This window comes from Chenopodium album, chromosome 24 (genome assembly GCF_948465745.1).
Source record: "Chenopodium album chromosome 24, dcCheAlbu1.1, whole genome shotgun sequence".
Classification (NCBI taxonomy): Eukaryota; Viridiplantae; Streptophyta; class Magnoliopsida; order Caryophyllales; family Amaranthaceae; genus Chenopodium; species Chenopodium album.
Window position 1 is genome coordinate 6,360,168 of NC_137857.1, and position 17,296 is coordinate 6,377,463.

The window sequence follows — 17,296 nt, forward strand, 5'->3', positions numbered from 1 at the left end:
TAATGCCTTAATGAATTGCCTTTTATTTTTATTTTTGTAAAATATTCAACAGCTACGATTCTACGAAGGTCAATCTTGAGATAGATGCGGGATGAAGGTTATCCCCCTACTCCCTAAAAAGTGTGATCGGTGAGATTCGAAGTGATCTTAAAGTCACAAGGTGAGTTCCACATAAACTCTACCATTCTACCAAGCTTGCTTGATTACTTATTATTATTAACTAGTGTGTGTCCCGGGCGATGCCCCGAATTGCTAGTTTGTACTTCTTTAATTTGATAATTATGTTCAGTGTTATATTGCTAGTGTGTGATTTGGGCGTTGCCCCGGATGTTATGGTTTTTTTTACTACATATGTATTTATTTTCTAATCTTGTGAAAAATAAATAAATTAAATAACCTCAAAGGAATATATAATGTTAAATATGTGAAATTTAAAACACTAATAAAAGTTGGTTGAGATGGTAAGTGTGTAGCATTTATTTGTTTGAGGTTGAGGGCTCGAATCTAGATAAAACCAAATTTTATTAATTTTGTTAAATGAAGTCGCAAGTTTATGTGTCGCTGACGTGGCATTGTGACATGTTGTCATATACGTTGAAGAGTGCCACGTGGCACCGTTCCTTTAAAAGGAATGCCTTTTAATATATTGTATAGATATGTTACTTAAAAGCCAATATAATTAGGCTTTTCACATCATTTTGTAAATCAACAATGTGCTATTAAATTCAATCTTAAAAGAAAATAGATACTTATTGTCCGGGAAGTACTCCAATCACTTTGAAAAATGGGGTGAGTGGGTGACTAATAAAAAAACTCAATAAGATAGTCATATACTCATATCCGTTGATACAATTTGTTAAAATTAACTAACTATCAATTCACATGTTTCGAATCAATGTAAGGAACCACGGAAGTGAAGGGGAAATCTTGAGATAAAATAAGCATGAATTTGCCAAAAGCAGTAATCACACTAACCAGTAGATTATACCAAGGAATAATCTGGAAAAGACAGACATAAAACATCTTTCTTATATGCTTTCGCATGATTATTTGCTAAGATTAATCATCAAACGCAAAAATTAGATATAATATCATAAAGATAAGATACAATTCATATTTATTTTCCAGCTCATGTTTAGAGCACTCAACTAATCTCTAAATTTACCTAATGTTCTTAAACAATGCTTGATGTAATTCACAAAGAATCAAATTACAAGATTGTAAGCTAGTTGAAGCTCGAAGCTACAGTTTTCGATTCATGTATAAGCTTACAACACACAATCAAAAATAACCCGGTGCCTACATGAGCAATCATTGAATGATATAAAGCTTTACAAATGTAATTGCTGGAAAACAGGAAGAATGCAGATTCTTAACCTCTGCTGTTGTTTGCTGGTGTATGATGTTTTGCTTGTATTTCTCGCTGAATTTAGCTGTCATGATTTAATGATACACATAAGGATGTATGTTATAGGCTTCAGATGGTTTAATTGGCCTTCTGTTTCTTTTCTTCTATTCACGGGTGTCTGTCTGTCTGATGGTAAGAACATAATGTACAGCAGTTTCATTCAGAATGTCTCGCTGCTACCACTTGCGCTTTCTGGCTGATTTTGATGTTCTCTTCCGCTTTAAACCCCAGGAAAGGCTTGCTACATGCATCCTTCTTTTAGTATCAAGGATATCTAAGTTAATCTTTTTCTTGGCACCTAAATATCCTTGACAATTAGCAGCACCACAGCAGCACTGAACCTCGGGCCCAAATTGCACAAACCTACAGAACCAAACCAAAGCCAGGACAGCATAAGGCAAGTCACTAAATCCAAAAAATCATGTTGCTTTTCATACACGCTAACATAGGCAGAACAAGGGGAAACAGATGAGAGTACGAGACGTCAAGATTGACATGCCAGGTTACTAGTGTCAAGTTAAAACAAGAGCAAGAAGGGCCAAGATTTAAGACAAATCAAAACAGAAAAATATACTTCATATTAGGAAAGGAGAGGATATATACACACCTGTAATCATAGGTCAGTGGTTCTCCGGCTTTTATGTGTCGAGCAGCAAAGACACCCACACGTATATCCCCTTCTACTTGCCTTCAATAACAAAACAATAGGATTATGACATTCATTTCCAGTGCAATGTAAAGAGAAGAAAATTCACAGGCAGGTTTTGCAGGGACTACATTATCCTTAAATGAGTATATCCTGTTCATTTTCTTCCAATGATTGAGATCAATGTTACAAAACTTTGTGCAAGATTGCGTATAATTAAAAGCCATTTTCTTTCCCAGCTCCAGATAACCCCTCACTTAAGTATCTCTAAATTTTTTTGTCATGTAGAATCATGGACCAGAAATACCTTCAACTAATCCAATAGCCTAACCCCTCATTATTAGAGGTAAAACTCACCATCAAAACCAACTATCATATAGCTTTTAATCACCCCTAAAATTTAATTTTCATTATCTTATTAAAAAATGCCTAACATCATGAAATTGCCAATGCCCTGATATGCTATTTGACCTACAGAAATTAGCAAACTCCTAAGAGGCCAATTGAGAAAACCATGCAGAAAAAAATCTTACTAAGGCAGTTACAAGAAACAGATAATAGGTAAAGTAGATAATAGGAAAAGCTAACTAGGTAAGGTCTTGCACTATAGACTGCTAGAATAAGTTCAACGGTGAATTAACCCATAGAAAAGTAAGAAAACTAAGAATCTGGTATATTTCATTGTGTAGAAAATCAACTGAATAAAGGTTGACTAAGAAATCATCAAGCTAATCTGGCATTCTGATACTCCTATACAAAAGAGAATACCATACAGTTTCTTTTCAACTGTCACTCAATGTTCATATACAGAGTAGAAACAATAAATAATCAAACATAATCTTAAATGCTTTCAAACCATACTATATTTTAATTGTAAAGGGACCAGAGGTAGGGCTAAGTAAATTACACAATAGCACTGCTCTTTTACTTCATGAAGAACACTGCAGGAGTCTATAGTCAAATCATTCCACAGTACCAATAATTCATATCATTTCATAATCATTAGTCACAATAGAACGGTCAGAGTAACTCACCATTTCTCTAATTTGCAGTTTGGATCACAACTATGATTCAGGAAACGAGATGCATTCCCCTTGAATGTTGCATCGATTGTGAAGTCTTTACGGATTTCACACATGTAAAAATTTTTCACCTCTTTGTTTTTCATATCCCATAGCCTTTGTGTACATAACAGATCATCTATAACTGGTAGAGAAACAGATGTAAAAGGAGGGTAAGAGTACACAACAAATTTTGCACTCATAATTAACTGGACAAATATTTTTGACACTTATAGCACATAATACAACTAGTTAATAACACATGTTCCTTTGCAGCTAGCAACCTCTCAAGTATTGAAGCCAAACTTGTTCTCTTCAATAAATATAAGGTGTTCTCATCTTTTTTTAACAAGAACTGATCTGATCTTATCTTTAATACCAACACAATTACTCTCTGGCCTTGTTTTTACAACTAATATAAGGAAAAAAAAAAAAAAATCATTATCAAGTAGATTTATCTCAATGTGTAATTTACAATAATAAGCAGTTACATTAATCAAGTAGTAAGTAAATAAAATATAAGTTTGAGAAATATTGATGGTGACCTTCATTATTTCAAAATTCCAGATCATCAAAGTTTCTCTCTTCCTTACATAGCATCAAAATTTTGTTATTAATAAATGATTTTCAGGATATTTTATATGGCAACCTCCAATTCTGCAAATTTTTAGATGGTGGATTTTATAGAAAATCATATATTTTTTTTCCCTTCCTTCATGATCAACCACCACAACCACCTTCCTCCAAGCTTTAGTCCTCCACCCTCTTTTAATCTACAACTCTCTCTCCATCACATCCACCTCCAATACAATCTCTCTTTCTTTAACTCCATCACTCCATCCTCAAAACTCCTTTGGAATTTTCTCCTCTTAACCGCCACCAACTTCATCTTCTTCCTTCAACTCCCTTCCTCCACCGTGTTGCGCTCATGGTGGTGCTAACAGTAGTTGCAAGGTATGTAGATTGTTGGGTTGGCTGGTTGGGCAGTGGAATGTGGGCCAGTAAAGATAAAGGAGAACGGAAACAGTTTTTTAACAGGTTATACAAGGTCACGAAAATTTATTTATCTAAAGTTTAGGACAAGCTTACAAAGATGGCAAAAAATCTACCATCACTAGAGGTCCACTATCTAGAATTTCCAAATATTTCTGGTCTTATATGGTTTGAACAAGAAAAGAATAATATATAATTTTAAAATAAATCAAAGATAACAAGTTCTCAAGCATGAAATATAGTACAAGCTTGACAATATGGAATTACACAACCAAATGCATCAAAAGAGTTAAATATAAAATTTCCAACTATTGAGCAGAAAATTTTTTCTCTCTAATGAGCATGTCATGATAGGAAAAACAAAATGCCGCAGATTGTTTGCACTTAATATTCAACCATGAATCACTGTCAACTACTTATTTCAACAAAATCGAGACAATGCTAGTATAAGTAAAGAACTAGTTCCTCAATTGACAAAGATACAGGAAACATGGATACATTATTCTTGAAGATAAAACTGTATTGCTTGTTGGTGACGCTACAGCTTATATTACGAAACAATGATCTCGAAAAAGTTTTAGATCAGTGGATTATGAGTTATGACCAGTACATACTCTAAATCTCTAATAGCATGATTCAAGAAGATTGCATATGACAGACAAGTATATCTCACTTTCACCGCCAATTAACACAAATTTAAAGCAGAATGTAACGAAATAAAGCAAAAAATGCTTATTACCTTCCCCAACATATTCAATGATAAAATCTCCCTTGTTCATAGATTCGGCAGCCTCTACTCCCCATCCACAAAGTTCAGTCTGAAGAAAAGGAAGGCATAGATGTAATTTGTGAGATCAAACAATTTGACTAGGATAAAGTGCAAATTTTAAAGACAAGATGACAATGTAAAGCAGATTTTTTTTTTTTTTTTTTTTTTAAATGTATTAGCTTTCTACTAACAAATCTGCTCATTACTTTAAGTAGCAAGCTTACTTGTCCAATAATAACATCATAAAAATCTTACCCTAACAATTTTGATCTTCTTCTCCTTGCGAAATGGTTTGTTTGTGCATGCATCTGAGCAGTGACAAGCTCTTGAACAACTAATGCTTTGAACTCTACAAGATCAAATTAAATATGGAAATTATAGTACTAAAAGACTGATGACGCATTATGTACAAGGACATGGGCACATGCATAATTGATTATACGTTGAATGACAAACCACCAAAGATGATGCTCGAAGGCATAATAAGAAATAGCTTTAAATAATTTGCATTGAAAGACGAAGACTGACACTAAGAGAGAAAAAAGAAGTTTAAAACCTCCCTACAGATAGATGAACCGCTGTGATTGTCTCAACAGACCATCAAGAGATTCATGACATATATGACTTCAGACAGGAAAAGCTAAGCATTAGATCCTTAAACCTTATTTTATCAGAATTTGTGTTTTGCAAATTATTAGTAGTCACATTAATCTAAGGATTTGAAAAATTGAAAAGAAAAAAAAAAAAAAAAAAAAAAAAAATGCCTATATATTTCTATTGTCAATCAATGGATGAAGAATGAATAATTAAATAGGACAATCCAATTTATAGTGGAAAAAACAGCTAATATAATCTACATGATGATACTAACAGTTTTTGAGTAAATTAGAATATCTAAAAATTAAAAGTACAAGGAGAAAACACCTGGTTAAGATTCAATAAGATTGTATTTACATATTTTCCTTTTAATATCTCAAGCCACAAAAGTAGACATATAGCAAGTATAACCAGATACTAAAAAAAAGGTGGATTTGAATAATAAACATTGTCATGCATTAGCTTATGAGTAATTTACTCATTCTAGACAATCCTATAAATGTATACAAAAGGTATAACACCACTCAAGCAGCCACAGGGCCACTCACTATTCACTAGCCACTTTCAAAACAAGATACTAAAACAAATATTGAATACTTCACACTTATTGACAGTAAATCCAAAAAGAATGCATGACAAACAGAATTGCATCTGACCTGCAAACACAGTCATCAGAGCATGCTGAACGGCAACTTGTGCAACCGATATCCATACTAGCATCTTCCCGCTTTTTCTTGACAAGATACACATCTAGATTTAGTTAAGCCACTGAGCATAAGAATGAAGAGAAGATAGTTCACTTGTTCATTCTATTTTGAGAGCATAAGTATCAGAAACCCGAGGGATGTTATTTCCTTTGCTACCAAACTTTGATGACAGTGAGTCTATTAAATATTAACTTTCAGCTTCCAAATCAAGAGCATTTCTTATAATTATTTCCTGTCCTTTCATTATTTAAAGTCTAGTTGGCAGTGGTACAATTTTAGCAGAACAACAAAAGATATCTAATGGAAGAAATAGAAGAGGATACTGCGCCTAATATGCACATAAGGAGGTGGCTCCAATTTGTCAATTGGACTATCCTTCAGCGTTGACTCTATATTGAACTCTTCCTCAATGTATGGCAAAGGCAAGCGAGAGAATACGTCCTGAAATTAGAAGCAAGCATAAGTTTATTAATGCTAGCATAGCAACAAGCATCTCTAGCAACTTTGCAAGAGATGTATGTCCTGTGCTCCTAATCTGATGATATATGTCAGGAAGTTCCACAGTTCCACCAATTAACTTTTGTAAAACAGAAATATTGCAAATAAGTCCTCCGACAGATCTTAACCCCTAATTCTATTAATAATATGGATGTCTACCAGTTGTAATAAAAAATAGTCCATATTGATTAACCTTTACTCCTCACAATAAAAGGTGAACAAAGATATTATATCACACCTTTCAAGTAAGAAAACATATGCTACAACATGCAATACAACATATATTTTATTCCATTTATCTTTACCGCATAAATCATGCAACTAGATTTTAATTTAAAAAAAATACGATGTCATGTTTTGTATGATTATATTCACGCATAAAAGTGACAATAGCTAAGATCAAATCTGACCTCAAAGTTATTAGTTGCTGCTCCATGCTGCTCAACCAATAAGAGATATCAGTCCTGTCAGCCAGCTTAATCAATGAATAATAAGATAGAAGCAGCAAAGAAGAAAGTTGATAGATTCATTGTATATACAAAGATGTTTTAAGATACACAAGTTACAGGTTAAGCAAACCATCATGAATTAAATCAGCCTAAGTACAGCAACAGAAACATAATATGGATACAATTCAAACTGAAACACAGAAGAGGAAATTTTCCAAAACATGGGGAAAAAGACTTTTCAATAAAAACGGCTATTTAAGAAAAATTACTAAAAGGTTAATTCAAACAATTACAGTACTGTACTCAAAATTTTTGGTTTAGCAAACTTTGACTGCTAACATATAGATAGGGGAGATGGAAAGATAATTGGGATCCAGATGTTTAACAAGAGAGTATCTACAAATAAAGGTATAGTGTGGTATAGAGTTTGTGTAATTAGGATACATGCATAATATGGATATATTATATAGTTAGTACCAAAACTCTATTATAAACAAACCTATATCCTTCAAAACGACCCAAGTCATTTCCCCCCACTTAGCAGATGAGACCATAATATCAAAACTCAAACATCTCTTACATAGGTTCACCAACACACCCCTTACTAATTGAGCGATTTCTCTATCCTCTCAGTCTCATCCCTGTAAGGTTAATACAGATCCAAAAATATTGGAACTAAACAAAAATCCAACATAAAGTGGGTCTTGGTTCAGACTTTTAGGTATCAACAATATTTATCACCGAATAAAACCCCACTCTCCACCCAGCCACCCAATCCTCTTCACTATTATCTTTAGCTTCTATTTGGTACTTTATGCACTTATTTCTACAAGATAATCCCCATCAAAATGCTAGATTAAATAAAATCCATCTGATATTTTAAAACTATAAATATAGACAAGCTAGATCCTAGTGGATTACAGATCCAATAATTAGTAATCAGACTAGAACTAATGGCAATAGGTTCATATATTCCAGAACCAAGATAGGAGCAATAAAATCCACTTGGTCTAAGACTAGCAGCTTCAACTTTTGAATCTCATACAAGTATTGAAAGTTTGTGCTAATACCTAGTCTCATACATTTCTTCATCACCTTTTTCATACTTGTCTCCATAACAATCAAATCCTCCGAATCATTCCCAATATTAATTATTGTAGATTCCAGGTCCTTGGTCTAAAGTCCATAATCTTGGAATTATCTGCCTTCAAATTCCCTGAACGCCATCTTGCTTCTTTTCTCTTTAATCAACTTTCCGTTGGTACATTCCGACCTTCAACTTTTCCTTCACAAACTTAAGGTTCTGCATGAATCCTAATTAAGTCCAAACACTACCAAATAATCACTCTAAAAATCTTGAAACCTATTACTTCCTCCTTTTTTTAACAAGTGCAACACGTAGGGACTAATACAATAATTTTGGATAGGAGAGAGATAAAGAAGTGGTCCCATGTGATGAGGAGAGCAATAGAGAAAAATCATATCTATAAGTAGTGATGTTGCTCTTATTATGCAACTTCCAAAAAAGGAAAATGTTGCGCTTATTTAAAAAAAAAAAAAAAAAAAAGAAAAGAAAGAAAAAGGGAGGAAGTAATTAAAATTGTGGTACAATGTTCACATAGTTTAGAAATCAAGACCTAAGGAACACAAGAAGATTCTATAAGGATTAGCAAGTAACTCAACGTAGTTCTAGTCCTAATCATCAATCATAAACGTTCCAGCTCTTCTGATCAATTGTTAGAGCCCAAAAATCTATCCAGCCTCATGGCCAAATTATATGCCCTACCAGACCATTTGCAACAATCACAGCCATATAATAGCAACTAAGCCTCCTGCTAGCAATGATATATACTTTCTCATATCCCCACCCCCCAAGATCCACCTTCGGAAGCACAAACCTTACATATCTCCACCCTGCTTATGGAAACCTTTAATAGAAATAAGGGTTACAAGGGCCATAAAAGAAGTAATTCAAGAAAATCACCGCCCATTCCCCTCTAGAATCAGAAGGTAAACAAACGTCAAAAAGGGTCCATAAAGGTCTTCAAACCTAGTCTCATGAAAGCTACATAGTATCCAAATATCTCCAAAGCATTAAAAAGAATAAATAAGACAAAATTAATCTCTGTATTTAAAGTTACCCCAATAGACCTAGTTTGAAAATAGTCTAACAGCTCGAGTGACATCTCCTCAAACAACAAGTTAATTTTTTGGTCAACTTTCCAACAGTGACCTAGAATTGAATTAGATTAAATGCCTTAATGCCTGCTAATAATTTTGTGTGCAATGATTGTTAATTAGTAACAAATTGATGATCTTCTTACCACAGGGTTTCAGCAAGAACAACCTATCCATAACTAGAATAATAAGATTGTGTACATGGTACATCTAACTCCTCTACTTCCAGAAAGGGAATTAGGATTTTAGTATTATGTGGTAATATAGGCTTTAATATACCAAGAATTCGGAGTTATTGTGTCAATAAATGCTTCTTGTTGTCATACAACAAAATCATATTACACCAAATAATAGATAGATTAGATCTCAGTTCATAAAAAATATACGAAGATAAAAATGTTTCACTAGTAGCAATGAAGCTATGCCAATGAAGAAAAAGAGGAGATTGACCTCCTGCCGCCAATCTTTTGGGTGCCTCCAGCAAACAGTCCATCCCGGACGCTCACTCAGATGAATCACTTTATCTGGCCAAGCTGCACATTTATCATGTGAAGCCACTTCACACCTCACACAGCGCCAAATAAATTTCTGTTTACATATAAAGCATACCTGGAGAACAAAATGTAATCAATGTAGAAAGCAATTAATGGAATATGTCAACAATTATTTAAAGATATTGCATAACAGCACACAAAATATTCAAATGAAAATAACAAATAATTGCAGTTCAAAAATTTACAAAAACACACAGATTATTGAATCCACAAAAATTAGTCAAATGAACTACTGCTTGAAGAGGAAGAAACAATCCTTCAGCATCATATGCAACTCAGTGAGATCCAGGATTGACATGCTCAGTCATTTAAATAGTGTGAGGTTGTTATGTTACGAAATCAACTAATACCTTCTACGTGTGTACAAGTAATCCTATCCAGTATATTATTTGAATATACAGCCAATATACCACAGATATACATGTACGATTAATATACATGATATTAATTAAAATAAATATATATGGCAGGAATTATCTCTCTACCCATTTTCTTTCAATTGATATTCAGCCAGATAATGATAAACAATAATGATATGTGTGGAATAAAGACAGAAATTCAACTGCTAGAAGAAACAGAAATTGGTGGACTAAATATGACACAACAATTAGGAACATCAAATTAAACTTTTTACATGTTGAGGGCACTTAAACTTTCTTGAGACCGAATATCGAAAGTTATCCTTTGCACACTTCAAATGGTAAATTCCCTTACACCCTCGGACAGAGCAAGAGACCTCATCCCCAGGGTAGATGTAACTTGAACAGGCACGACACTCAACCTGAAAAAAAAAAAAAAAAAAAAAAAAAAAAAAAAAAACACTGGTGATAGTTAAACTTTCCATATGAGCAACACCATGTCTGCTTACAAATGTGTAATTATCACAAGTTCACAACTTATAATCATATATCATATCAACATACATGAAGAATGTTAATGAGTTCTCTCAAGAACAAATTTGAATTAATGTTTCTAGTCAAGACCAATCTATCAAGCAATAATCTTTTCTAAGTAGTTTAGCACATATAGGGCTAAGTTTTATAATAGATACAAAAAGTGCTTTCAAGCTTGTCACGACAACAGTAAAAACGTATCTGTTTTCAGATTATGTTATTTTATTACTATCCAGTTCAGTTATTGGTACACGAGGTTTGTGTACATTTAATGCAGAGCGCCAAAGCCTTTTAAGAAACAATGCCACGAGTTTCTATATTACAACAATCGGGTGAGCTATCAATAACTGTCAATATGAAACTGAAAAGCAATGCTAGAACAAGACCTCACTAAATGGCTCAAGCATTTCACAACAAACATCAGAACATTATCGCTTCCAACTTTAACCCCCAATCCCCCAAATAACATAAATCCTAGAAATAGATGATGTGTAAGTCTAGCTTTCTAGTTTCTACAAACAATAAAACAATGATTGCTCTTAACCTTAACAACTATGACACGTGGATACAGAACAAGAATGTCAAATTGTGCTTAGACGTTACACTGAAATCAAAATATACACGCATACTACAATTAATTTAATGTTAAAGTTTACATTTCCACTATCAATTCACACTAAAATAAGTTGAAATTATCAGTCTCAGACAAGCATTCAATAATTGACAACTACTAATCATCAACAATTCACTATTCACCATGCTCAATATTGACGAACTACATTATTCCGGATTTCCATCCTTGTAGCCGGAAATGATTCTCTCATCACCAACAAATACACAAAAAATTAAAAAAAAATTAAAAAATAAAATAAAAAAACTTCAGCAAGTAATTTAATCATTTCTATGAACAAAGCATCATGATAACTAATCAAACAGAAAAAACAAACCCTTAATCAACAATAAGAACCAATTCAATTCACCTCAACCAATCAATGAAACCAAATCAATTACACCATAAACAAACCACAAAACAACAATAAATCATTTCAAAAACCAATTCAAAAAAAAACATCAAAAATTCAAACAAACAGCATTACCAATCTATTCGAACCCTCGAGAAACGGAAGAAAGCAGCGATTCTCCGGAAACCCTAAATCCAACCTCCTCGCTTTCCAATCATCAACATAATCATCCAAACACTTATCCCCACCACCAATACCCCTCTTCTTATCACAATCAATAGCACCAGAACTCATCCTAGTAACCCTAATTTTCAACAACCCTCTTCTACTCCCAGAAATTTCAGCAAAATCACCATTAATCGGAAGCTGAGGGCGCAAATCGAAGTCATCCATATAATCTAGGGTTTTAATAGGGCAAGGAAAAAGAGAATCAGAAGAATCGGATAAAGAAGATTTGATTGGATTAGGGCAGTAATTTAGGGTTAGGGTTTCGGAATTAAGGAAAGGAGCACCGAAATCCGGCATGGTATCGTAGAAGATTGGAGGAGAGAGAAAATGAGCTAAGACTGAGGTTGGCTGTGTTCTTTAAGTTTTGGGGTAGTCGAATTTAGGCGGGAAGAATGAAAATTATTTTGTGCCAAATTTGTTGGGACACTTTGATTATTATCGCGGTCTTTTTTTGTTGTTTAAGATGTTTAGAAGCACCACTATGTGTCTATGCGTGGTTCGTCTTCGGATCTATTGGTCTGTGTAATGTTCTCTCTCTATTCTCGAATGATCGTTCTGTAATCTGTGTATACTGTACTATTTTGATCGATTTTTAAATAGTTGTTGTACTCAATATTGTTTTAGTTGGGAAATTTTACTCGGCCAATTTGTATGATATTGTGATGTAGATTATGTTGTTGTATTACTCTCATTCCAAAACTTCGTATTATAAGTGATGTGGAGTCTTTCGGTGACATTTTGCTCTTTATTCTTACTTTTGCACTAGCTAATACAGAGTATTCTGTATGAATCATAAAAAGCTTGGTGTGTGTGTTTATGCTGATGATGAAGTCAATAACTTGGAGATGGAGGGAGTTGTTTACGAATTAATTTTCTAAATAATAAACGTGCTCGACCGAATAGATTAGGGATGTCCATTCGGTTTTCGGTTTGAATTTAGCCCAAATTCAATCCGATCCGAAATATAATTCGGTTTTTAAATTTTCAATCCGATCCGATCCGAATTACTCTCCTAATCCAATCCGAATTAAAATTCAGTTATTTGGATGAGCCGAAAATCCGAATTAAAACTTTTATTTTTAGCATCTAATAGACTCATACAATAATGAAAATAAATACAAATGCAATTATAAAAATCACACCCCCGACCTTAATATTAATACAAATCTTTAATATAGATCAGACATAATTATATCTATAAAATAAATTGTTCAATACTAATTAATACTAGTACACCACTACACCTATAAGGAAACACCATTACAACAATAACATCAAGTCATCAAGAACCAAATAGGCAAATACCACCCGCAATTAAAAACTTTCACCATGTTAGAGCCACTAACTTTCAACAATAGGTAGCTAGCAGTAGCAACTTAAGACAGCAAGCAGTCCATATTTGAGTCATATTCATACATGCTTAATTTAATAATTCGGTTTTCGGTTTAGTATGGATCCGGTTAGGGTCAATCCGATCCGATCAGAAAATCCGAATTTGCAAAAAATCTCAATATGATCTGATCCGATTTAAAGTTTGGATTCAATCTGAATTGATAATTCGGTTTGGATTGAATTGGATTTCGGTTTTAATCTTAATTATGGACACCCCTAGTATAGATTGTGCTTGGACGAGCATTATAAGAAAGATTTTTTTTCTTTATCTTTTGATTAACAGTATGCTTGGCGAAGCGTCATGCACTTGGACAAATCGGTGAACAAAGATTATCTATCATTGGGTAAAAAAAAAGATTATCTATCATTTTCCAAAGTTTGCTAGGCCATGCATTAAAAAGGTTTCAAAATTGCATCTTTTTATAGGGGTTACTTTTGTTCTAATTATAGTGGGGATTAGGGTGTCGGGGTAGGGTTTTCGGCAGGGGGAAGAAGCATTGGCACCATCGGGGAAGATGGGCTGGGAGCCGACACTCGACAATACAGGGGTGGTTGATTAACTGGGCTGGGTGGGGGAGATGGTGGTGGTTAAAAAAAATATTATTTATTCGTTAAAAATAACCTAATTATAGTTAAATACGTAGTATTAAATAAAAATATAATTCATAATATTATAAATCATATCATATATATATATATATAACAAATATATGAAGCTAAACTTTTAGTCAGGCCACGAGATAGTGACACTTGGCATTCCAACTTTTCGCTAAGTGTCGCGTCATGTAAGCGACAATTAATTAATAATATGACATGTAGGATTTATTATAATATATTTTTTCTGTAGAATAAGATTTTTAAAAAAAAAAGTTAATCTAGAGTTTTATTTCAATAAAATTTGAATAGATCTAATAGGATAAAAAAAAAAGTTTTATTTTAGCTTTATACTACGTATATTAGTTATAGAGAAGGCATTGCGTCAGTCCGGACTGACGAAATACGGATTTTTGATATCCTCAATTAGCGAGATAATATCCTCTATTGGTTGGATGATCATATCCTCGACTAACTGGATGATATTTGTTAGTTGAGACGAACTCTACAAGAGGGGGGGTGAATTGTAGGTGAGTTCCTAGTGACTACTTTTCGAAATATAAAACAGGAACTTGCAAAGCACACAGTATTTTACGAGGAAACCTTCTAGTGTCCAACTAGAAGTAAAACCTCGACCCTACCTTAGGGATTTCAAACACAAACACTTTCACTATAATAGGGCAAACACCAAGTTACAACCTATTATAATTAAGTCTATACTCTCAAGTTCCTAAACAAACTCTCTACAGAACAACACCCTGTTCTACCCAGTCTAAGTCCCACACTTAGACTCTCTCGTACTCCCTAAGTACAAATCTTCCCCTTCTCACCAGAAGCTTTCTCTATATGTAATGATAACAAAATACTATCACCCAATTAACCCAAACCAAATACAAGAATTAACACCTAGAATATGATAGGCAAGCTATGCATGAAACCCGAAACTAATATGACAAGATTATAAGCTTGGCAAACTTACACAATTAAAGCTCCGTAATTCTTCACGCATTAACTCACAAAAAACCTTAACTCATTTCGATCTCTACTATTTATACAATCATGACTCGTATAGAAAGTAGGTTTTCAAAAAGATAAATAAGTTAAACTTAACTTATCTTAAAACACGGTTTTTAAATAAATCTGTTAGAAGAAAATCTTTTCAGAAAATAAGATAGAAACAATAAGTTAAAAAGCATAATATCTTTTCAACAAACTGATTTTAAGAAATAAACATTTAAAAGAAAATCTTTTCCAATTTCTATCTTTTATATTTTCCGATTTTAATTAATTTGCCAAGCTATCTTGTCACGCCTCTAACAAATTCCATGCATATCCTACTTAACATATTTAACAATGAATCTAGAAGATAAAATCTTAACTAAAACATTGCTGCGCTGCGCTCTTGATCTGGTAGAATTACTTGGGCTCCACGCTTACTAAGTTCCTCCAAAGATCTTAGTCAGCCATCTTCAGGTTCCTGTTAAGGAACGTTCCTGTGAGGGAACTCTTCTTCTATTGTGAATAACTTTCTGGATAAAGAACTTCTTCAAGTCTTCCTAGCATCAGCTACTTCTTCCATCTCCAAGATCAATTTCACCTTAGCTAAACAAACACTTGAAAAACCTTTATGAGATGAGTTTGCTGTAGTTTAAGTTCCTCATCATCAAAACCTTCAAACATCAACAATATTCTTTTTTGGCAATATGATATTTTTTATTGGCTAGATGATATCCTCTGTTAGTTGAGTGATATCATCTATTGGCTAGATGATCCAGACATGATATCATATAGCCAATAGAGTATATCATTCAACCAATAAAAGATATCATAGACACAACCATAAATGATATCATACAGCCAATATAGGATATCACCCAACCATAATATCATATAGCCAATAGAGGATATCATCCAGCCAATAGAGGATATCATCTAGCCAGTAAAGGATAAGTATAAATTAGTGAAGGATATAAATTATTTGATGGAGGATATGTATAATTTGTTTGATGATGTGTATAACAATGGCATAACCTCCATTGAAGATCTCGTACTAAGGTCATGGGTATAACATACACTACCACATAAACGAACAAATGCAACGGTCTAATGCAACAGTTATATCTACTGCAACGGTCTAATGCAACAGTTATATCTACTGCAACGGTTAATGCAATGGCTATGCCTAATGCAACGGTCTAGCGCAACGTCTTTAAAGAACCGTTGCATTAGAATGTCATATGCAACACACTTTTTAGCTATTGCAACGGTGTAGTATTGCTGTTGCATTTGGTCTTAACACGTGATTCGTATATATTCAAGTGGGCGCCTAAATATTTCACCTCCAAATTTTCCCCAATTTTGAAACCCTTGTAATTTCTGCCACCAAAATTTTCTTTTCTCTCTCCTTCCTCTCTATCTCTTTCTCTCTCTCAGCTTTCTTTCTCTAGAATCTAAAACAAGATCTACCATCAAACATTAAGTAAATATTCATCTACTTGTTCCTTCAAAAAAAAAAAATTCATCTACTTGTGACAAAGATGGTAATGGTGATTGGGTTTGTGGGCTTGGTGGTCGTGATTGGTGATGATGACGACGACGGCGATGGGTGAAGAGCTTCACTTCTAGGGTTTTCGTAGTTTTCTATTGCAGCATTTTCCTCCTTCCATTGATGGTGAAGGTAACACTCGATCTCTGTTTCTCTCATATTGTTTTTCAGGTATGTATTTATATTTTTAATTTTCCCAACTACAGTCGAGTATCTTCCTAATTTTGATGTAATTTTTTTTAATTGATAAATTATTTATATATTGATTGTGATGTATATTGTAATTTAACAACACATTTTGTTATCTATCGAATTTATTGTTAGTGTAATTATATTAGAATTGTTATGTATATGCATGTTTGTCACTTTCAGTTCTTTATGTACAATTTTTATTGTTTTTTAATATGCAATTTTTTTTCATATAAGATTTGTGATGTTTTAGTTTTATTCTTAACTGTACAAGCCTTATAAAATCTATGAATATTGCTCAGATTATGTGAAAGTGTAGAATTCAAACTAGTGAATATTGAATTTTAAATGACAATTGTAGTGGTGGTGTTTAAGCTAAAATTGTATGATTGGAGCACAATTTTATGATACTCATACATTCATATTACTTTAGTATTGTAAATGTGTATTTTTTGTATGAACATAGTATTTTGGTGGTTAAAGAGGCGAGGAAAATGATGAAAATATAGGACATTGCGATTTAGAAGTTTTATCCCTTGTATGTTGTATTGGAGTGATAAGAGCTGAAATTACAGATTGTATGAAATGAGTTCAGTGTAAATGGAAATTAATCCTTTATTGGCTTGGCTTGGC

At 33.3% G+C, this 17,296-nt stretch overlaps 1 protein-coding gene across 1 annotated transcript; it reads right to left on the reverse strand.

Annotated features, from left to right (window-relative positions):
• Positions 1 to 1,066: 1,066 nt before the first annotated feature.
• On the reverse strand, positions 1,067 to 12,441 carry LOC145611701 (histone-lysine N-methyltransferase ASHR3-like). The gene is made up of 11 exons (XM_081667052.1): positions 11,851 to 12,441; positions 10,495 to 10,641; positions 9,757 to 9,915; positions 7,090 to 7,116; positions 6,505 to 6,622; positions 6,131 to 6,224; positions 5,133 to 5,226; positions 4,848 to 4,926; positions 3,089 to 3,260; positions 2,016 to 2,096; positions 1,067 to 1,771 (listed from the first exon to the last, which is right to left on the reverse strand). The coding sequence occupies exons 1-11, from the start codon at positions 12,238 to 12,240 to the stop codon at positions 1,585 to 1,587; spliced, it is 1,548 nt and encodes a 515-aa protein (XP_081523178.1). The 5' UTR covers positions 12,241 to 12,441; the 3' UTR covers positions 1,067 to 1,584.
• Between the last annotated feature and the right edge of the window lie 4,855 nt (positions 12,442 to 17,296).

Excerpts from the sequence above, each read along its gene's own strand:
- LOC145611701 (XM_081667052.1), bottom strand. The coding sequence starts at position 12,240 with ATGCCGGATTTCGGTGCTCCTTTCCTTAATTCCGAAACCCTAACCCTA. Across the intron at positions 3,261-4,847 it reads CATTGAATATGTTGGGGAAG|TTATAGATGATCTGTTATGT; the intron begins GTAATAAGCATT and ends TTTCTCTACCAG. Across the intron at positions 2,097-3,088 it reads AACTGCAAATTAGAGAAATG|GCAAGTAGAAGGGGATATAC; the intron begins GTGAGTTACTCT and ends TTGTTATTGAAG.